Genomic DNA, 24,210 nt, shown 5'->3' with positions numbered 1-24,210 from the left:
TTGTCTCTGTGTGTCTTTCAATCTGAAGTGAGTCTCTCGTAGGCAGCATATGTAGGGGTTTTGTTGTTTTATCCATTCAGCTACCCTATCTTTTGATTGGAGCATTTAATCCATTTACATTGACAGTAATTGTTGACAGAGACATAGTTATTGCCATTTTAGTATTCGTGTTTCTTCTTCTTCTTCTTCTTCTTCTTCTTCTTCTTCTTCTTCTTCTTCTTCTTCTTCTTCTTCTTCAAGTTTAGTATTTCTTGAAATACTAGTTTGATGTTCATGAACATCTTAGCTTTTTCTTGTCTCGGAAGCTCTTTATCTGTCTTGCAATTCTCAATGATAACTTTGCTGGGTAGAGTAATCTTGGTTTTAGGTCCTTGCTTTTCATCACTTTGAATATTTCCTGCCAATCCCTTCTGGCCTGCAAAGTTTCTATTGATAAATTAGCAGACAGTCTCATGGGAGCTCCCTTGTAGGTAACTAACTGCTTGTCTCTTGCTACTTTAAAGATTCTCTCTTTGTTTTTAACCTTTGGCATTTTAAAGATGATGTGTCTTGGTGTAGGCCTGTTTGGGTTCATCTTGTTTGAGACTTTGCACTTCCTGTGCTTGTATAGCTATCTCCTTTGCCATTTTAGGGATGTTTATTATCATTATTTCTTCAAGTAGTTTTTCAATTCCTTGCTCTTCTCAATTCTCTTTCTGGTACCCTCTGTGATGAGAATGTTGGCACACTTGATGTTCTCTCAGAAGTCCCTTAAACAATCCTCATTTTTTAAAAAAATTCTTATTTCTTGCTGTTCTGATTGGGTATCTGCTGATACTTTATCTTCTAAATCGCTGATTTGATCCTCTGCTTCATCTAATCTACTTTTGATTCTCTCTAATGTATTCTTCATTTCAGTTATTGCATTCTCTATTTCTGACTGGTTCTTTTTTATGTTTTCTATCTCTATTTTTGTTTTCTATCTCTTTGTTAAAATTCTTGCTGAGTTCATCTACTCTCCCCTTAAATTCATTGAGCATCCTTATAACCAGTGTTTTGAACTCTACATCTGGTAGATTGCTTGTCTCCATTTTGTTGAATTCTTTTTCTGGAGCTTTGTTTTATCCTTTCCTTTGGGACATGTTTCTTTGTCTCCCCATTTTGGCTGCATCCTTGTGTTTGTTTCTATGTATTAGGTAAGGCTGCTATGTGTTCTGGTGTTAGTAGAGTGGCTTTATGTAGTAGGTGTGTTGTGGGGCACAGTGGTGCAATCTTACTTGGTCACACGAACTGTGTGTTCCAGGTATGTCCCTTGTATGGGTTGTGTATGCCCACCTGTTATAGTTGAGCCTCGGTTGCTGTTTGCATGTTAATAGGAGTGATTGATCTTCAGGCCGATTGGTTGCGAGGAATGGCTGGTGAAGGGCTGACCCTAAGAAGCAGGATTCACTATAGCCAGGCTTTGTCCTTTGGGTTTTTCCTCTTCTGATGCAGGCTGGGGTGGTACTCCTGTTCAGTCTGAAAGGCATGCTGGCCTTGGGACATTTTGGGAGGGTCCTGCAACAGGCCAAGTTCAGCCACAGTCTGTGCCTGCCTGGGGTCACCTGACAAAGGTCATCAAACAATCTGCAGATGGCCATCACCTGCCCTGGGCTTAGAGGTGCCTCAAGAGGACAAGCCGCAAATTGATGCCAGTTATCGCTAGTGCTGGGCTTGAAGCTAATTAGCAAGAGGTACAGGGCACACCAAGGCCAGATACTGCTTGTTTGATTTTGTGAAACTTTGAGAGATTTTGGGGAAGTCTGCAGCATGAACAAGACAGGTCATTTGTATGGAATAGCCACAGGAAGTGGCTTGGGCCCGCAAGTTGAGTGGAGTGGGATTTTAGGGAATCACCCAGGCAAGGTGACCTGTGTTAGCCAGGCTGACGGAGACTCAGATACGGCAACCACCTATGTCTGCATGCTGGAAGGAGAGAAGAGTTAACACAGAGATAATGGATTTTGTCAGCACTTTTGTCTGGGAGAAAGCTGTCCCTTCAGCCCTGCCCTTAAGCCAGATAATTCAGTTCCTTTCTGTATGTCCCTAGCTCTTTTTGAACTGCTGCCCAGTGCTGGAGCTCAGAGCCAGTGAGTCCATCAGCGAGTAAATGTACCCAAGGGCTCCTTATGAGGAATGTCTATGACCCTTGCAGCCCATTGTTTCACACAACCATAATCTTCTCTAGTCTTCACAGCCAGAAGTCATGGGATCTTTTCTTCCTGGCACTGGAACCTTGGGCAGAGGATCCCAGTGTGGAGCTGGAATCCCTCGCTCCTTCAGGGGAACCTCTGCACTGAGGTATCCCTCCTGATTCATAACTGCTGTATGTGGATATGGAGACCAGCCAGTTCCATGTCTCCACCTCTCCTACCAGTCTCACAGTGCCCTTTTCTGTATGTCCCCAGTTGTAGGACTTCTGGTTAGCTAGACTTCAGTTGACTTTTAATGATGGTTGTTCTATAGTTTAGTTGTAATTCGATGTGGTCATGAGAACAGGCAAACACAGCATTTACCTCCTTCGCCATCTTGACCGTAAGTCCTCATGTTTTTCATTTTCATATGTTTTATTTGGGTCTTTTCTATAACACATGATAATTTAATACTCTTTGTTTTTGCTCATTTGTTGTTTATTTTATTATTAACTCAAAAATTTCATACACAGTAAGTTTATATCATGTTATATGATAATCCCAGTTTTGAAGTCCTTGGCAGTCTAAATCTGTTATTTGTGGTTTCTCCTGGCTTTCAATTATGGTATTTTATTTCCCTCTGTATTTCATAATCATATTGATTGTGAGACTTCATTTCTCACATATTGGAAATCCAGGAGGATTAAATAGGAGATGCTTTCCTCCAAAGAGAATCTATGTATTCTTTTGGGAGCCAGGAATATGACTGATGTGGGGCCACAATAACCATCCTCTAGGATACTTAATGTAGAAATTGCGGATTTAGTACTCCAGTGTTGTCACTAGTTCAAAAGTAAAATGCTGTGCTGTAATGTTTATATTACCATTTGTTCTTAAGTGTTTGCTGCTTTTGGCTCACTGTTTTAGTTTCATGTTTTTTTGTTGTTGTTTGTTTGTTTGTTTGTTTTTTACATCAAGGAGAACATCCTTCAGGGAGTTCTATTGGTTAATTGGAGCCCACAAATGAATTTAAAGTGTCGTTCTGGGATCTAGCTGGTCTTTAGTGGGAAGGTCTTTCCAAGTATCTTGTTCATCCTAACGCTAGAAGCAGAAGTCTTAGATTAATTGTTGTAGTCATTGCATTTTAAATGGAGGTTGATGAAAAATTCTTCTTTTACAATTTTTAAATAATTTTTTCATATGTGAGAAAGTTAGATTATGAATGTTTTGGGAAGATTTAATGTTTGCATGTGAGTTGATATATTTCACATATAGATTTCTATTGAACATTATATTTTATATTTGGTGGTATTACTTGAATTTTTTGAAAACCAATCTATGTTTGGATGTGGCAGTCAATCTTACAAAATCATTCCCTTAATTTCCAAACTCTCATCCGCTAAGCTCTCTCTCTGAGTGTGTGTATGTGAAAGGGAGAGAGAAAGAGGGAGAGAGAGAGAGAAACAGAGAAGACAGAGAGATGTGAGGAGAGGGCAAGAGAGACTGGTTGGGTAGAATTTAAGGTGAAAGGTGAATGTGTACTTAGATTTGGGTGCATATGGACTTTAGATTTGGGGTTTGTGGAGGTGGGAGTTGAGAACATGACTGTTGTTAATACCTCTAAGGAGAAAGGGAACAACATTTTTGAGTTGAGAAGAAATTGTGCAATAACTACTGTCGGTTAAGCCTATGTTAGGCCTTGTTATTAGGCTCTGTGCTAATGACTTTTAAACAAATTATTATTATTTATGCCTACAGCACCTGGTCTTCCTAGGCGGTCTCCCATCCAAGTACTAACCAGGCCTGACCTTGCTTAGCTTTGAGATCAGACATTGGTCTTGTTCAGGGTGACATGGCCGCAGACCATGGTTCCATTGGGCTGTGAACCCAGGACCTTCTGCATGTAAAGCAGATGTGCTAACTGCTACACTATGAAACCACATCCTGCGCTAATGACTTTACTTTTATAATTTCAGCTAGTCCCCATAAGAACCCCATGAAACTTACAGTAGTTTCAAAATGAAGAAACTTTCAAAATGAAGAAACTGAAGCACAGATTGGTTAACTATCCTTGCCCCATGTCACCTGGTCATTAAGTAGCAGAGCCAAAACTTTAGTCCAGACTTAGTGACCTCAAAGGCTGTGCTCCTTAACTTAGAATATTAGTCGTACATAATTTTGACCTCCATTTATGAGTTTCAAATTCCTTTTTAGATTGACTAATATAGAAATGAAATAATTCATCCATTAGTATTTTAAAATAAATGTCTTTTAACTGTTTTTGAAAATAAGAATTTTTCCTTTTGTATTTAAGAAAGTGTTTCGGACAAATGGATTTCTAATAGTTTTGATATCTAATAGCAGATAGAAAAAATGGATGTGTTGGCAGTGAGCAAAGATGATATATTTTGAATATTGCATGCTACTTTAGTCTATTCAAAATTCCTAGGAAAATATGCTTGAATATCTTTTGTTTAAAAATTATAACAATATTCTCTTATTTTCTTTTCACTCAGAAACATATTTATAAAAATTTTTACAAATTAGTTTCTCAAATCAATGACATCGAAGTATTTTATAGCTTTTAAAGAGGCAATCTAGTTACATTAAATTATTACTTAAATATTAAAACTTTGATTTTTATTCTTTTTTACATATCAGTTATTACATGCTAAATTAAATTAATTAATCTTAATATAAAATGCTAAATTAAAGTTAATTATTATTTATTTAAAAAATAATGCAATACTTAAAAAGGCTGGGCATTTTATAATATTTTTCAAAATTCTATATTAGAAGTAACTTCAATTATATTTAATTGTTTGCTGACAAAATTGTTGAAGAAACCAAATTGTATTTAATAGTTTTAATGCTTTTTGGAGTTTGTGTTTTCATTTTGACTTGGAAAGAATTGTTACAAAAGAGATCTGATAATAGGTTGATACTGAGGCATGTAATAACCTCTTGGAATTCTTTTCCTGAGGTCTGTGTGGTGGTATCTGGTATAGTAAATTAACAGTGAACTCCATGCCAGGAAACACTGGCACACACTTGCTTTCTTTTAAGCTATCTTAAAGAATATGCTTATTGTTTACTTGAGTTTTGAAAATACAGTTTATAGAATGAAGAATACTTGAGGGATGTTGTATGAAAAAATTCCCTGATATTTTATGAAAGGTTTGAAAGTTTGGGGTTTGATTCTTTTTCTTCTTAAGCCTAGAGTTTAAAAGTAATTTAAGAACTAAATAAAAGACTCTACAGGGACCTTTCAGTTTGTTGGCTTACTGATAACATTTTGAAAAATCCTATTACTATTAAGCACTGCAGTTTTTCATTAGATTTCAATAGCCCTTTTTTTCCTTTCTCTTCAACACTTTGTAAGTAACAAATCTGTACAATTGGAACATAACACTTTACTGTGGCTTAATATTAATTGTCTTTCTTAGCACAGCCAAATAACATTTAAAACAAGGCTTTGAAGAATATTAACATGAAGATCAGTCTTTCAGTCATGCAGAGAAATGATTTTGGAGTGACTGACTTTCAAATAAAATTCTATTGGGAAACCATATAATAGTTCATTTTTTTTTCTTTTTGGGGAAAAAGACTTCTAAGCTATAATTTTTGACATTCTTTACATGCACTCATGCTTTTAGCTTGTTCCATATAAGTCAATAACTTTGTATTTTACAGCCTTAAAGTTTAATATTAAGTTTTAAATAATCCTCTTCCTGGAAACCATGTTGGAGATTTCTATTACTTTTATCATTATATGCCTTGGAGCAGTCTCTTAAAGAGACATTTATAAAGTCATAACTCGTCTAATCCATTTTAATATCTTGCGTCTGTGGATTTCATATTTGCTTACATTTTTAATTCAATTCAAATTAAAGTTTATTTTTAAAAAAATCTTTTTATTTTTAGAGAAGTTTGTTTTTAGTTAATTTTCTTAAAGTAATTTTGAGTTGTCAGAATAACTGACCCAAATAGATTATTGAAAACAATTTCTCTGCATCTTTTCTCCTCTTTTACATGTACAACTCAAGAAAGTTAAAACATCAAGGTATATTTGCCATTTCTTCAGGAATCCCATATGGATTTTCCTTTCTAGAACTTCTGTCAATATCCAAGTGTGTGGTACCCACATCTAATGTTACTTTCTTACTGGTAGAACTTGCTAATATTTCTTTTACACTACTTAACTTAAAAAACAATGATGACTTTTATTTCTGATTTATCTGGATTATTCTCCTCCATGGGTGTTAGCTAGGGTTCCTCATGTGATTTGTTCAATTGTGGATGGTCTAGCCTGCAGCATCCAAGAAGTCCTCTGTCACATGTCTGAGGCCTCAGTATTGACTACCGCTTGGGTGACTATATCTTCCATGTGGTCTCTTTGTTAAGTATTGTCTATTGAGTGCTAGGCTTCTAACTGCCACAGCATCACTTTTTACCCCATTTATTCATCAAAGCAAGTTGCTCAGTTTCTAGACCCTGCCTCTTGATGAGAAGTACAGCGAGTGGAATTCTAATGTATTCTAGATACAAGTCCCTCATTAGATGTATGATTTGCAAATTTTTTGAGGGGGGTCAATGGTTTCTTAGATATGATAGCAAAAGTACATGTAACAAAAGAAAAAATTAAATAAATTGGACTTCATCAAGTTTAAAAACTTTCATACCTCAAAGGACACTATGTGAACATCCAATGCAAAATAGATATGACTTACTGTTGAACTATACACCTGAAACTTACTGGATTTTGTTAACCAATATCACCATAATAAAAAATAAATAAATAAATAAATAAAAGACACTATAAAGAAAATGTAAAGACAGGATGAGAGGAAATATATGCAAATTGTATATCTCATAAGGGAATTTTTATCTAGAACATATAAGGAACTCTTACAAATTAACAACAAAAAGATAAACAACCTGGTTCCAGTTGAGACAGCAAAGTAGGTAAACACTGTGCTGGACTTCTCTCTCGACTACATCAAAATTACAAATAATCTACAGAAAACCCATCAATGAGAATTGCCTGAAGTTTAGCTGAACAGAAGTTTTACAACTAAGGCTAAACAGAAGAAACCATCTTGAGAATGGTAGGAGAGAGAGAGGCATGAAACAGGCAGGTCCCACACCCCCATGTGGTGGTTGAGAATCGGGAGGGATATCTTGGCTGTGCAGATCCCCCCAGAGGAGCAAGCGGTACCGGCCCCATACTGGGCTCCCCAGCCTGAATCACCAGTGCCGGGAAGAAAAGTCTTCACAATTTTTGACTGTGAGAACCAGTGGAGATTGTGGCTGAGTGAGAGGGAAGGTTCCTGGAGTCCCAGATTTCCTTCTTAAAGAGCATGGGCACAGACTTACTCATTGATGGACTCATTCTCTTTGAGCTCTAGCACTGGGTTTAGCAGCTCACAAGGTGCCAAAGACATACGGGGAGGAACTGAATTGTCTGGCTTCAGGATGACGGCTGGAGGGGCAGCTTTCTCCCAGACAGAAGTACTGGCAGAGGGCATTGTTCCTTTGTTTAGCCCTCTCCTGTCCTAGTGTTCAGACATAGGCAGATGCCATATCTGTGTCTTCATTAATTGTACCCACCTCCCCTATAAATCCTTGGGACCTCACCCAACCCAACTTGAAGTTTCGCCCAAGCCACTTTAAGTGGCTTGTCCATACAAACGACCTGTCTTGGCTCATGCTGTGGAATTTCCAAAAATCTCTCAAATATTCACAAATCCTAAACAAATAGGATCTGGCCTTGATGTGCCCCGTACCTCTTACTAAGCAGCTCCAAGCCCAGCACTAGCAGCGACCAGCCACGGTTAGCACTTCCAAGACCAAATGTGGGTGGAAGAAATCTTTGGATTGCTTTGTAGCTCTTTACAAGAGGCTTCTGGGCAGGCACACCCTGGGGGCCAAGCCAAAGTATCACCCAGTCACCTCTACAGATGATATACCCAAAGAGAAGACTCAGCGTACACAGAGCCTTGCTAAAATGAATCCTGCTCCACAGGATCAGCCCCTACACAGCAACTCCTCTATTGTAGTCATGGTGAATCCATGCAACCAATCAGTCTGAGGGTCAGTTTCTCCCACTGACATGCAGATAATAACCAAGGCTTAACTACAACAGGAGGGCATACATAACCTACATAAGGGGCACACACCTGGAGCACCTGGTTCAGGTGACCCAGGGAGACTGTGCCACTGGGACCCACAGGACATCTACTACTCTACTAATACATAAGGCCACTCTACAAACACCAGGAGACATAGCAGCTCTATAAACACAAGAAAGCAGCCAAAATGGTGAGTCAAAGAAACATGTCCCAAAGGAAAGAAAAAAACAAAGCTCCAGAAAAAGAACTCAATAAAATGGAGACAAGCAATCTGCCAGATGCAGAGTTCAAAACATCGGTTATAAGGAAGCTCAATGATTTCATTGAGAACTTCAACGAAGAGATAGGAAAAATAAAAACGAAGATATAAAACATAAAAAAAGTCAGAAATAAAGAATGCAATAACTGAAATGAAGAATACATTAAAGGGAATCAAAAGTAGATTAGATGAAGCAGAGGATCAAATTGGTGATTTAGAAGATAAGGTAGTAGAAAACACCCAATAAGAACAGCAACAAGAAAAAAGAATTCAAAACTTGAGGATAGTTTAAGGGGCTTCTGGGACAACAACAAGCATACCAACATTAGCATCATAGGGGTACTAGAAGAAGAAAAGAGAGAAAAAGGAATTGAAAATCTATTTGAAAAAATAATGACAGAAAACTTCCCTAACTTGGTAAAAGAAATAGCAATTCAAGACTAAGAAGAACAGAGAGTTCCAAACAAGATGAACCCAAAGAAGCCCACACCAAGGTACATCATAATTAAAGTGCCAAAGGTAAAGACAAAGAGAGAATCTTAAAGCAGCAAAAGAAAAGCAGTTGGTTACCTACAAAGGAACTCCCATAGACTGTCAGTCAATTTCTCAATGGAAACTATGCAGACCAGAAGAGATTGGCAGAAAATATTCAGAGTCATGCAAAGCAAAAACCTACAACTAAGATTATGCTACCCAGCAAAGCTATCATTGAGAATCGAAGGACAGATAAAGAGTTTCCAAGACATGAAATAGCTAAAGGTGTTCATCAGCATCAAGCTAGTATTACAAGAAATATTATAGGGACTTCTTTTAAAAGAAGAAAAAAATAAAAAACATGAATAATACAATGGCAATAACTACATATCTATCAACAATTACTGTCAGTGTCAATCAAAAGTGGCTGAATGGATAAGAAAACAAGACCCTTACATAAGCTGTATAAGAGACTCACTTCAGATCAAAAGACACACAGAGACTGAAAGTAAAGAGAAGAAAAAGATATTTCATGAAAATGGAAATGGAAAAAAAGCCAGGGTAGCAATAGTTATATTAGATAAAATAGACTTTAAAACAAAGGCTATATCAAAAGACAAAGAAAAACCCAGTAATCTCACTTCTGGGTATTTATCCAAATATTACTTTGCAGGGACATGTACGTCTGTACGTTCATTGCAACAATTATTTACAATAGCCAAGATATGGAGGCAATCTGGTGTTCATCAGTGGATGAATAAAGAGGTGGTTCAATAAAAAAGAAAGAATTCTTGACATCTGCAACGTTATGGGTGGATCTAGACATTATTGTGCTGAGTTGAGTAAGTCCGACAGAGAAAGACAGATGTCCTATGATTTCACTTACATGTGGAATCTAGAGAATAAGATAAACGACCAAACAACAGAAACAAGCTCATAGATACAGAATGCATTTTGATGATTGCTGGATTGGGCGAGGGTGAAGGGGAGAGGAGATTAAGAAGTACAAATTGGTAGTTACAAAATAGTCATGAGTATGTAGGTGGGAATATAGTCAGTATTATTGTAAAAACCATGTACAGTGTCAGATGGGTACTAGATTTATTGATGTGATCACTTTATAAGTTATATAAATGTCTTATCACTGTGCTGTACACTTGAAACAAATATAGTACTGTATGTCGACTATGATTAAAAAATAAAAATATAAGAATTAAAAAAAATGCAAACAATCCGATTAAAAAATGGGCAATTGACTTGTATAGACATTCTCCAAAGATGATATACAAATAGCTAATAAATGCATAAGAAGATGCTCAACATCATTAGTCATTAGGGAAATGCAAATCAAAAGCACAGAGTTACCACTTCACCACGCACCATCACAAATTTTGTTGTTTATAGAGAAATTGGAACCCTCTTACTTTACTGGTGCAGATGTAAAATGATGCTGCTGCTATGGAAAATAGCAATTTCTCAAAATGTTGAAAATAGAATTACCAGATGATCCAGCAAATCTACTTCTAGATATATATCCAAAACAATTTAAAAGGGGTGTAGAATCGAAAACTTGTACACAAATATTCATAGTAGTACTGTTTACAATAGCCAAAAGGTGGAAACGACCCAAATGTCCACCAACTGCTTAATAGATAAACAAATGTGGTACATCCATACAATGGAATATTACTCGGTCATAAATAATGGTGCGTGCTTTGATAAACCTGGAAACCATTATGCTTATTAAAAGAAACCAGACACAAAAGACCACATATTGCACAGTTCCATTTAGTTGAAATATTCAGAATAGGTAAAATGTAGACAGAAAGCAGGTTAGTGATTTCCAGGGACTGAGGAGGAGGGAGAAATGGGAAGTGACTACTTAATGGGTTTCCCTTTGTGTTAATGGAAATATTTTTGAACTAGAAATGGTAATGGTTGTCAAACTTTGTGATATTACTAAATGTTACTAAGTTGCACACTTTGGAAGATAAGTGCAACAGAACTAAGTCACCCTGATTGTCCCAGACAACTTTAAATCATCAGACAACCATCCAACCCCTAAACATGTGAGAAGACCAGCAGTACCATTTCACCTATTCCTAGCTGACTCTGAATGTGTCAATAATAAATGCTTATAATTGTATGCTCTGAAGTTTTTGATTTGTTTTATAGTATTATAGTAACAATTTGACTGATATAGTATCTAATATCATTTATCATTAAAAGAAATAGAGCTTCTTGGAGAAGTGGGCTGATTTGAATACAGGGGCAAAGAAGGTAACAGGTAAACCTTAGACATATCAGAAGGCAAAGGTTCTTTCAAGGACTAACGAAGTCTTAGATGGACATAAATATCTGGAGATTGGTAGTGGTGATAGCTGCATATCAATATGAATGTACTTAATTTCACTAAATTGTACACTTAAAAATGGTTAAAATTTTATGTATATTTTACGACAGTGAAAAAAGACACAGGAGCCACACTGAAGGGATTCCTACTAATCAAATTTATATCAATATGAGCATTAAATTTGAGCTTTAAAAAGAATAATGATTGTAGTATATTATTTTATTTTATTTTTTATGGCGAGGCAACGCTTGGTTGACCTCACAGATTGCAAAGACCTTGTCAGCTCACAATCCCTTATTTTTTATTTTTTTACGCCTACAGCACCTGGTCTTCCTAGGTGGTCTCCCATCCAAGGCCTGACTCTGCTTAGCTTCCGAGATCAGACAGGATCGGGCTCGTTCAGGGTAGCATGGATGTAGACATGATTGTAGTACATTAAAACATATCTAATATGTGAAAATTTTGAGTTCATATTGATATTAGAGACAAAGGAAATCAAAGTCAGAAAAATCTCATCACTGACTATTAAACTGATGTAAGAACTAACCTTAAAGGATACATAACAATGCAAGATTCTTGATTATATCTTTGTTTAGATCTTTACAAAGCTAAAAAAACCTATGTGTTAAAATATTTTTTGTAGGCATTTAAAGAAAGATACCAGTTTATAAGGAGAGAGAGACTTTTTTATGATCCTAAACTCAGAGAAGAATTTATTATGTGGATTTTTTGCTAGTTGTTGAAATGTCGATATCAAAAAAGTCTATATCAAAATTGTATCTTAGATATAAATAAAAAAAATAAATTTTACATATAGCATTTATTGTATAACCTTTGAATTAATTTGGGGGGTTGAGAGTTAAACCTTACGTAAATGTTTTACAGAATATGTACCAGATGTATATAACTTTTTAATGAAATGGCTTAATACAGGATAACACAAGCTAATGTAATCTCCAGGAAGAGGTTAAATATCTTACTGTTTCTAACTGGGTTCTGTAGATGGCAGGACAGAGGAGGGGCTCTAGAAATGTTTGATTTGAATATTAGAAAACGTTTTAATCACTGTTAATAAAACAGCTTATGAAATATTTTCCTGCCATCTCTTTTAGTGAATAAAATTTTGAGGGTGTGGATTTAGCTAATACAAAACTGCTACCATTTGAGATTTATTTCCATCTAACTTAGGATTGTCTCAATATTGTGCAACCAAAACAAAATACAAAAACAAACTGGATGCTGAGGCTAGTGTAGCTACAATTGACAACTATAACCATCAATTTAGAATCTTTGGGGTTCAACAGAACAACTTCATTTTCTATAAATTTGAACTGAACTAAATTATACAAATAAAATACTATTTTATCTGTTAGGATTGAGTGTAGAATTTTCTTTGATAGAGGGTTTCATTGCTAAAATAATGTTTGAAATTCACTTAGATTCCCCCCTAGAATATCAATAATCTCAGCTGGGCTTTGGACAGGAATCATCGGACAGATAATTCCACATTGAGATGGATAGTCAGTGTCTGACGGAAAGGCACTCTCTGCTGTTGACTGAAAGAAGATCAATATGTTTTAGATGCTAGGAACATAGACACTGAAGATGCTGATAGGAGCCTAATTTGTATTCCAGGGATATTTGGGGGCCACCCAATTTTGCCAGCACTTAGGGCACAGGAGGCAGGACAAGACTTTTCCTGAACATTAGCTCTGGCTTTATTGACTTGTTAAACAGAGCGTTGGTTTAAGGCTGAGAGTTTTGTGCCTTCAAGGTTGAATATCCTTGCTTGGATAATTTTGAGAGTGCAGATGGTTAAACATTCACATTCATCACTGTAAAACCTTGACATTGACCAATAAGTAACATTTTTTTTTTTTTTGGTGGGATTGTATCTTGATAATTTTTCCTCTAAAATTATTTCGTGCAGATCAGCAGTGGTTACCATTCCTGGGAACTTGTTAGAAATGCAGAATTTCAGGCATCACCTAAGACCTCTTGACTCTGAACCTGCATTTTAAAAAAATCCACAGGTGATTCATAAGCATATTAAAATTTGAGAACCATTGCATTGATGTTAGTAGCAAAAGGAAGTCTGAGAAAATTCATTGAATTAATTGGTTGAATAGAGCTTTCAAAATATTATCCACTTGGGTGATCCAATTCACAATTTGGGGTTTATTATCAATGTTTAAATATTTTCTTGTCAATACCTGCCTAATTGTATGAGCTGCTTTTATAAAAGCATCACTACCACAAAACAAATATTGTAGCTATTAGAAGAGACCAGAGACCACCTTCAATTTTCCCTGACTGCCATAAGTCTATCATTCAGTGCTTAAAAATCTTGCTGTGTAGTCTTTAACCTGCTTTTAATTTTTTTTTCTTATATTCATTTTTTAGTCATGTGCTAATTTACTTATTTATTTGCTTCCAATTTTCTTTTTTCTCCAATTTTAATTTCTTATCCAGGTGCTAATTTTTATAAAAACTTGTGGACCTTCAAAAGGTCGTAGATGGATCTCCATGTGAAATGGAAAGGAAGTGGAGATATGAAATGGCTTTAAAAACATGCAGAAAATACTAACAGTTTTGACACATACTTTTGACAGTATGCCAGATCTACTCCAAAAGCTTCATTAGCTACAAGCCAAGTTGACAAAGTTGAAGAAAGTGACAGTTTTCAAAAAGCATGCATTAAAAAAAATTCTAAAACTTTTTTTTGGTTACAAATTATAATGTAAGAAAATGAAGATTTGGAAATCTTAGGTACAGTTTTAAGCTGCTTTTTTTCCAGCTGGTTTCAGAGGGTGGCATTTCCAGAATCTTTGTTTTTCTGTATCCGAGAATATAATGTATTATAGAATTTGGTTATTGGAGATTTCAAAATTTCAGTTGAGTTTAGTGTACCTTGTTTTGAATTGTGTGTGGTATCAGAATGTCAGGCAATGTTCTTGCCTTTTGTGTTAACTGTCATGACACATCTTTTATGATGTTCAGTATTTCAGTAATTTTGAATGATTAATCATTTATATCTCACGTCATTAAAATGCAATGTTTCCAAAACACTTTAACATGTATTATCTTATTTAGTCTTTACTGTAACTTTGTGTAATAGCTTTTATTATTTCTACTATAGAAATAAAGAATCTGACCGAGGATGATTAATTATACTTATCACAGAGGGTGAAGAGCAGAGGCTTGAATCCAGGTTATCTGACTTTTAATTTAATGCTTTTGCCAACATACAATTTTTTTCCCCTCCTGTTGACTTTATTTATTTTAGAATTTCCTTAACTACTATGTTATCTAGCATATAATTCAAAGAAGTTGATATTGTACTCTAAACTGTATCTATGTTCTGCCTTAATATTAACCAAGAAGAAAGCTCCCTAAGTTTTAAAGTTTTTTCTTCCAATTCAATTATAATTTGCCCTTCAACTTAATATTTCTAAGATCTTAAAATAAAGCAGGATATGTAACCCTTTATGATTGTTTTTATGGATTTCTGCTTGAAGAAGGATGAAGTAGCACTCATTTCAGATTTATTATCATTTTAAACAAGAAGTTTCCCCCCAGTTACAGGGAAATTCAGGAAAATAGATTACAAATAATGGCTATTTGTAGCACTTGAAAGGCTTTATTAATAAGTAATGTCAAACCATCTAATGCTTTTCTTTACAGTTATTATTCACCAACACTTTATGGATTTCTATTTGTTATGTTGCTTATAAAATGTGGATAGGATTCTTATATTTAGGGAGGTAGTCTTTTGTTTTTCTGTGTGTGCGTGTGTGTTTATTTTGAGAATAAGGTTACATTTTCATGTTAGATTTGAATTTTGAAATTTATATTTATCATTAAATAATTGTCTCTATGGTGTCATTTTTTTTCTTCAGTATTACTCACTTCATTTTTTTTTATTGCAAACATGATCCTATATTCTTTAGTATCTAGGCTAATTGTTTATCATACATTGATTCTGTGTGTAGTTCAGAAAAATATACAGACTTTTTTCTATTCTTCCCTTGGGAATATTAATTAACTTTATAGTTTTTATTAGTTCTAAAATAAATGGTCTCCACATTTAGGATAATTTCAGCCTAGACTTTGCATCCTATTTGCCTTCAGAATATATTCAGTTAAATGTCCTACTTTCAACTGAGATTTTTTTGGTTGAAAATAGAGTTCCTCTTCCTAACTAAATAGATACCCCTTTCTAATTGCCCAGAATCACCATCTTTATAGAGTCTCAGAGTTCTACTTTGTGCATATATGCTGCTTCTCCATATCTTTCGTTCAATTAGTTACAACTCCTGTAGACTGAAAATTTATATATTGAAGCCCCAATCCATAAAGTACTGGTATTTGGATGTGGGGCCTTTGCGAGATAATTAGATTATGAGGTTAGAGTTCTCATGAATGGGATCAGAGAGATTATCACCAGAGAGATAATCTCTTGGCCATGTGAGAATACAGCAAGAAGATGGCTGTCTATAAACCAGTATGTGGGCTCTTAACAGAACCTGACCTTGTTGGCGCACTGATCTCAAACTTCCAGCCTTCGCAACTGAGAAATATAAATGTTTATTGTTTAAGCCTCTCAGTCTATGAAATTTTATTGTGGTAGCCAGAACTGACTATGACACCAACCTTGATGTCATGGGCTAAATTGTATCCCCTCCCCAAATTCTTATGTTGAAGCCCTAACCCCCTATATGCAGAATGCGTCTATATTTGAAGATAAGGTTCTTAAAAAGTAAGGTTAAATGAGGTCATTAGAGTGGACTTTAATCTAATATGACAGATATCTTATAAGATGAGGAAGTTATCTTATAAGACACACAGAGGAATATCTTATAAGACACACAGAGGAATGTCCATTAAAAGACATAGGGAGAAGATGGCTTCTATGAGCCAAGCAGAGAGGTCCTTAGAAGAAACTAATTCTACTTACACCTTGATCTTGGACTTCTATTCTACAGAACTGTGAAGAAATAAGTTTCTGTTGTTTAAACCATTTAATTTGTGTATTTTGTTACAGCAGCCCTGGTAAATTAGTACACTTTGGCAATTCTCTTTTTCTGAAGCTGCATTACATTTTCTATACTTTGGCTTTATTGGAGAGGAACCAATTTTTTGAAAAAAAATTACTATTTGTTTTTATTTCTTAATAGATATGCCCATATACCATTCTTTTAAGTTCCTTTGCTCCTAGCGTTTGTCCAAATTACAGCATTTTATCATACTATGTTACGATTTTACTATTCTCTCCCACTTGCTAGATTGTAAGTGCCTAGATTCAGGAACTGATTCTTCAATATCATTATATTCTTACTACTTAGCATAGTGCCTGGCACAAAGAATATGTTCAACAAATATTTATGAATAAATTACTTTGTATTTTGCTGCAGTAACAAACAATTCCCAAATATCGATGCCTTAAAACAACAAGTTTATTTCTTGTTTATTGTTGTTCTGCTGGAGGTTGTACTCTGTGTCATCTTTACTTCTAGATCCAAGTTAATGGAATAGCCACCATTTGGAGTATTGTCTGTCACTGTGGCAGAAGGGAAAGGAGAGTATAGTGACCCTGTAGTGGCTCATAAACTGCCTGAATGAATATCATTCTGCTCATATTTCATTCATCAGAGCAAGTCCTGTGGCCACATATGATGTCAGCAGGGGGAAGGAATTATAGTCCAATCATGTGCCAGAAAGCGAAAAAGCCAGAGATATTAGTGAACAGTACTAGCGACTCCTATATTAGTACGCGATAAATTGTTTTATTTATGATTTGGTCTTTTTAGTTTCAATTTTTCTACTATCTTAACATTAGGGTGATTGTATTTTGCTAAAATATTGATTTTGAAAGTATATTTTTATTATATTCAATCTGGATCTTATGACCCATCAGAGGTGCATGGTTTTTGATTTCTAATCAGTAGGTAACTGATTTATTATTTTACTGTAAACTTTTTACGGGAGAGCCTCCTGTTTATGATCACAAATATATATAGGTTTTTCTGTCAAAATACAGCTTCTCCCAATGTAGGAGACTGATATTGTTGAGCAGAGCATTTGAAAATATTCTTTCTAAGCAAGCCAGGGCAATGAGAACCAACAGTGAAAAAAAATCAATACATTTGATTACATATACATTTACATTTATGGTAAAAATTAACATAAAATATTCAAACCAAATTACATTTTGGGAATAACATTTGCATCACATAAAAATAGACAAAGGATTTACATAACTACTATTATACAGAGAGATCCCATAAACTAAGAGAAGAAATATATTCTATTAGAAAAATGGGCTAAGCATATGAACAGGCAGCTCACACACACACACACACACACACACATGCACACACACACATGCACACACAAACACATATGGCCAATGGACATATGAAAAGATATTAATTCTCAGTGCTGACAAGAGTGGTGGAAATGGACACACCTACACATTGCTGGTGAAATTTAGAATGGTACAGTTTTGTGGGTAAGGTAGTACAGACTCCTTGTGACATGTATTTATTTTTACTTTTTTTAAAATTATTTTATTTTTATTTATTTTTATGATGGTGAAAATATACTTTATTTTAATACAATAGCTGCCAGCAATATACAGAAAAAAATACAAACATTCTACAATAAGCTTTCATTTGCCTTTTCAAGTAATTCTGGAGAAAATACTCCAATTCTGTTCAAAATTATGATTTGGGGAGTTGAAAATTTTTTCCATGATAAAAATATAATTTTAACAGCTCGAACCTTGATAATTTGTATAGAATGGGATAAAAAGGCCCATATAGGATATCAATAATGACTGCTTCCCTCTCTTTGAGTCAAATACTATTATAACCAGTATAAGAAATTGATTAATCAATAAACTTGATGAAACATCTATCAAAATGTTGATGAAAAAATACATTTCTATTTCTTATCATTTTTACCTTGTAGATATTTTCTAAATAGATATATTAAATGTGCAGAAATAAAAGCTATCTACGTGCAACTCTGGAGAGTTTCAAAACTCAACAAAAGTAAAAAATGCCCAAATTCTAGAGCTGATCAACTTAGGGCAAGAATAAATGTCAGAAATCTCTTAATTGTATACGGATTGCTCAAGGGTTTAAAGATAAGCTGTGTAAGCCAAAGTTATGAAGAAATAAAATCTTACATGAATTTTATCACATGTCAACAATCCTAGTAAAAGAAGACAACAGAACTATATAGAAAATCTGCATTTACATTTTTTTAAAAAAGGAAGTTGTATCAACTTAAATGGTGAAGAGCTTTTTAACTATTGAATACAAAAATTTCTCAGAATCCCTTGAGAAATAGTGAGAGCTTCCTTTCTGACTCTAATCTCCTGTTGGTGTAAATGAAGGGGGAAATGATTCAGTAGCTGCAAAAATACTAGGTGATTTCCATTATGTCAACCCATACACTACATGAATTGCTATGAAAACTTTTATGTTCCAAATCTCCTAAGATTTTAAGCTATGATCTTTCCACAAATATAAGATGGGGTAGAGAGCATGTTCTAGGACCATCCTTTTTACTGGCTTTTTTTCATTTGCCAACCTCAATTTAATTTGACTGACGTCCCTGATAAAGTAATAAGATTGGTGTTTCTACAGAGAAAAATAATTCTGCCTTCGTCAAAATCATAACAGATAGAACTGTCTTCCTTGAGATAGCCAAGTGTAATCATGGAGTAAGTTTAAAAAACAAACAAGCAAACACAAACAACAAACAAACAAAAAACCAAAGAATAAATAGGGTGAAAATACTTCACAACTGAGTTTCAGAATGTATTTTTCATCACTCTATTTAAAAGAATGCTGCTTTTCCTTCATTTATCCTCTGCTATGCACCACTTACTCCACCATTCACTTGAAAGAACAGACACCCCTTCTTCTGAATCTTTTTCGTACTTTAAGCTTTGAGGCCAGGTTTAATATCACTTGAATGCCAATTTCCACTACTTAAAAAATAGGTGAAAAGTGATGATGGCTGTCTGTGTACTGGTGCAGATGTGACATTTTCAACCTCTGAAGCTACTGCTATAGAATTTCTCAGTAGATAACCTTATAGTGTTTCTTCCTGGAAGCAGATAAATCATCACCCAATAGTTACAAAAAAATGGGTGCCCAAACTTTTGATCAGCAATAAGGAATTCTAAGAAAAGTAAAGCAAAAACATCTCCCTGAGCCAAACAGATACAACATGAAGCTTTTTTTGTCTTTCTGTACTATGCTAATTACTGATAGGTTAAAAAATGCAGTATGCTTATAAAACTCAGGCTGTTTCCATAAAGCAGTGCTTACTAAATGTTAGCATATCAAAGGGAAAAATCATTACCATTTTACAGCAATATACTTAAAATTTCCCAAAACAGTTTATGATAAATAGCACTTCTTAAACAAGTTAGGTATAAAAAATGACCAAAAATGTAATATAGTCACAACTCTTATCTTTAGAGTAGCACTTAGAAAGTCTAATTTTTAAAAAATATATAAATACATAGCAAACTTTTGTTTAATTTTCACCAAGTTCATCATCCCTTGTTAGAACACAAGTAATTCCTGGTTTAGGACTTTCATTTAAACAAACAAACAGGCAGAGGGCTTTCCTCAGTGTGCCTGTAGAAAAATTTAATTGAATGGAACACAATGATTGAGATTAGGCAAAATTATGGTGAATACGCACTCACCAAAACAACTATAATTTAGTCCAAAAGTAGTGACCCACCTACTATCCAAAATCTAACAAAGTCTAACAGGAAACAGGGGTGGAAAGGGAAAGCTGGTTACCCAAATTAGACATGCCGAAGAGACAAAATTCTACTCGATATATTGACAAACCCACCCTACATTCCTTAGGTTAATTTTTGTGTTAATTTTTACCTTTCTAATTATTTGTACTGGTATACCTAAATCAACTAAATATCGGTTTATGTAGTGTTGCTCAAAAGATCTATAAACAGCAAGGTCTGTGCTTACCTAAAAAGAGGGTTTGCAAAATAAAGGAAGAAAGCAATAATGTTCCAAATGAATGGCCCTGAGCAAAATACATAAAACAAACACCACATTTAGACAGGGTAACAAGTGCCAAAGGTTTCTCTTACATGGATAAAATGCTCCAGGAAGATCTTGAGAATATTATCACTCCCTCTAAATGTTTAGCTTCTACATAGTGTCAAACACTATAATTGGTATAAAGGAAAAATGCTTTTAGGAAAAGTAAAAATCCATGTATGAAGTATAGCAAAATCTGTAGTGACTTTCTGTAGAAGACTCTTCTCTGGTGGCCATGCCCTTTAGTACACATCCAGGATAGACTAAATTGAAACAGGGTATTTTGATACAATAGCAATCCTTTCATATACTCTTATTAAATATTATAAAATTACATAAATATCCCTTGTACCATACATTATGCACCGGTTTGGGACTGACCAATGAGGTCATGGTTACTATTTTAACAGTTAAACATTACACTTTAAAACTCCTGCCATCTGTACACAGGGAATGGACACACCCTCTAGAGAGGATGGGAAACTACCTCTAAAGCGAAAAGTTTGTGTTGAGGTGTCTCCAAATTAGAGGAGAGGAGGATAAGGGGTGGAGGAGGCAGGGAGGATAAAAGGATTTTAAAATAATACTGCTTAGGAGTGTATGTTTAAAGATAGCCAACTCCACTTTTATCTAGCCTTTGTCCTCATCTTGAATAACTTCCATGTTCATGCGAAATAAAATTTCTACTTTATAGAAAGAGGAGCAGTCTTTTAAGAAAAGCATTTTCTCAGGGAAAGATGTGAGGACATCTGTCTCCTAAGTGCTATTTTACTTGCTGAGTCTTTTGCCTACATCACTACATGCTTTTTCAACCTCCTTATCACCGGGACAGGTATTAGTGAACCCATTCTTACTATAAGCATTAGTTAAGTATCTCCATATACCAGTCATTCCTTTTGGAGTATCAAAGTTGTGATATTTTTTGGCCATCAACTGGGCGACCTGCGCTTTGGGCAGCAGGTTGCAATCAGCCAGTATCATTTCATTGCCATGCAGAGATTTATGTGTGGGAAACAATGTCCTCATACTATTCTCATCAATTTCATCAGGGAGGGGAAAGTTCAGATATTCAACTAGTTTCTGCGGCGTTTTCAAGAAAACCATCTCCAATGCTTCATTAGCCCCCGGCTTTGAATTCTTAATATATGTAGACAATTTGGCAAAGATGTCCATTCCAGAAGTTTTTGATTCCGAGTCTTTTGGCGAAAGCTTTAAGTAATCAAATTTCTCCTTCAAGAAATTCTTCAATTGTATTGACACCCGTCTTGACTTCGTCGTTGAAAGTTATAAATCGTGGGTGGGTCCCGGCATCCAAGTTCTGCAGATGTGCGGTGGTGACATTAAATACAACTCCTTTGAGCCAAAGAATCATGAAGAGCCTCCGGGAAAAGGGGCAGTTTCCTATGCTTTCACCATCACTGCCAGCCTTGACGAAGAGCTCTCTGATGGACTCTTTGTCCTCCTCCTTCAGCCGGTTCAGCGGCATGGACCATACATGGCCGGCTGGCGGGGCTCCACAGACAGACAGTGGTCGCAGAGGCCGCTTCTGTTCCGGGGCTGCTCGGGTGTGGGCTTCTGTGGCACCGCGCCTCCCTGGACAGTCTGGTCGTCCAGCTCGCCTCCGCTTCAGCTCTTCAGCACTGCACCAGGCGTCGTGAGCGACTCTGAGGCTGCTGCACCCGAGCCTCTGTGGCTTCTACTTTAAACAATGGAAATGTTTATATATTTTAACCCAGCTATCCAGTTCTTGAAATTTATCTCCTAGAAAGATTAGAGATGCTCATTGCAACACTGTTTGTAAAAGCAACAAATTAGAAGCAATTAAGTGTCTCTCAATAAGAAAAAAGTATATCTGTAAAATGGAAAAATGTGCATATATTAGAAGAATAAGGAAATAATAATTAAACAGTAGCTAAGATTTAATGAGTGCTTACTATGTTCCAGATGCAATCATAACTGCTCTTTTAAAGGTAGATTTATAAATATGAACAGGGTAATATACACATAATGTATTAAATGAAAAAAGATTTCAGACCAATATGAAAAGAAATGTGAGCAAATAAATGCAAGTATAAATGTGCAATTGTAAAGATCCAGATACTTATATTTCTATATACACCTATATCTGTAAATATATCTGTATGTATATACACATCTGTATGAACATAGGAAAAGTTGAGAAGGCTACACTCCAAAGTGTTGATAGTGGGTTAACTCTAGGGCCTGGATTAGGTGGGAGATGCTTTTATTTTTATGTAATCATAAAAACATGGTGTTGTGGGTAATTGTTTTCTACTTTCCAAATAGAAATTTAAATAAAAATGTGGTGGTAGTGATGGTGCAAGAATAGTAGTGTTCTGCTTAATCTGTGCCATGGTAAAGAGAAGACAGACAGTGTGCATGAGAAAGAAGAATAGAACCAAGACTATTTTTGAAGCACTTACTGATAGAAAAGTAGTTCAGCAGAAGGACTGGTTGCTTTTAGGATCCTTATGTCCATCATACCCCTCTTATTTTCACATGGGCACCCCACATTTCTCAAGACTTTAAAATGGCTGTCCTGTGACTTTACTTCTCTGATGGACTCACGAAAATTCATTAATTTTCTGTCTGTCCAGTTTTCTTCTTGTTGTGAACATGAGAGCAACAGTTCTGAGCTGAAACCACAAGTGACAAGATTTTAAGTAATTAAATTACTAAAGCAATGCAGGTAAGCTGAATGAAGATAGAAATTAAAGAAACTTGGCAGAAATCTAAGGGATATAAGTTTAGAAAAAACTGTGTGAGCAATATAACTAAGAAAATAGCACCAGTCAAAAAAAAATTCCTACTAGTTTTCCAAACATGACTTCTAATTATTTATTTATAAACATTTATTGAGTTTAATACAATGTATCTTCCGAGTGCAATTTATCTTCTTAAATGCTTTGCCTATATTTTAAAATTGAATGTTTTCAGCAACGCTCTGAGTTAAGTTCTTCTATTACTCCAATTATGAGGCAACTGAGGCACAAAGAGTTTGAGTGACTTGGCCAACGTAATACAGCTAATAAATGTTGGAACCGGGACTCTAATTCAGGAAGTCTGAATCCAGAGTCTGTCTTCATAACATAAATAAAATGAGGCTATCACTTTTTCAGATATTAAAAGGAACTCAGTTGAACAAAGAAAGAACATGCTGTAAGAAATAGCTCAATAGCAGAAGATACTATAATAGTATATGAAAGGAGAAATATTCTCTGATGAAAGGAAGAAAAGAAAAGGAAGGCCTCTGAGGATTTTAGAGCATCCTTCCATGGCAGCATGTCTGACCCAGACAGACACTTCTAAGAGCTGCATGGAACTGTATTTAACAGAAATAAAACTAACCATCTTATCTTACTTTTCTTGTATACCTTCAGACTCTTCTCTGTTATTCATTGGCAACTCCAGCTCTTGAATTCTGAAAATTCTGAAAGTATTGAAACAATATACACATTATTTTAAATGATATCTTCTCACTGTTTGAAGATATTATGCGCATTATATTTCTAAAGAACCATTCTCTTTGCCTGAAGAACAAGATGGTTTAAAAATAACTTGTGTTGTGATTAGAAAAGCCTTTGTATAAAAATATTTGAAAGAGAGAGAGAGTGTGCACAGGCACCTGTATAACACAGGAAGGATGACAGTTTTCAACCATGCTTGGGAGGAAGCAATTTGTTTTGTATAGAAACAAAGTTAGACAAGGAAAAAAAGGGATATGTTA

The 24,210-nt window shown here is 35.2% G+C and overlaps 1 protein-coding gene across 1 annotated transcript; it reads right to left on the bottom strand.

The window, feature by feature from the left end:
- Nucleotides 1-21,230: 21,230 nt before the first annotated feature.
- On the bottom strand, nt 21,231-21,922 carry LOC120597812 (chloride intracellular channel protein 4-like). The gene is given in 2 exon segments (XM_039856487.1): nt 21,231-21,684; nt 21,686-21,922. Coding segments are annotated over 2 exon segments (603 nt in total). The 5' UTR covers nt 21,835-21,922.
- Between the last annotated feature and the right edge of the window lie 2,288 nt (nt 21,923-24,210).

Source organism: Pteropus medius, unplaced genomic scaffold (assembly GCF_902729225.1).
Source record: "Pteropus medius unplaced genomic scaffold, Ma_sr-lr_union100, whole genome shotgun sequence".
NCBI classification, from domain to species: Eukaryota; Metazoa; Chordata; class Mammalia; order Chiroptera; family Pteropodidae; genus Pteropus; species Pteropus medius.
This window is presented reverse-complemented; position numbering and strand designations above follow the sequence as displayed.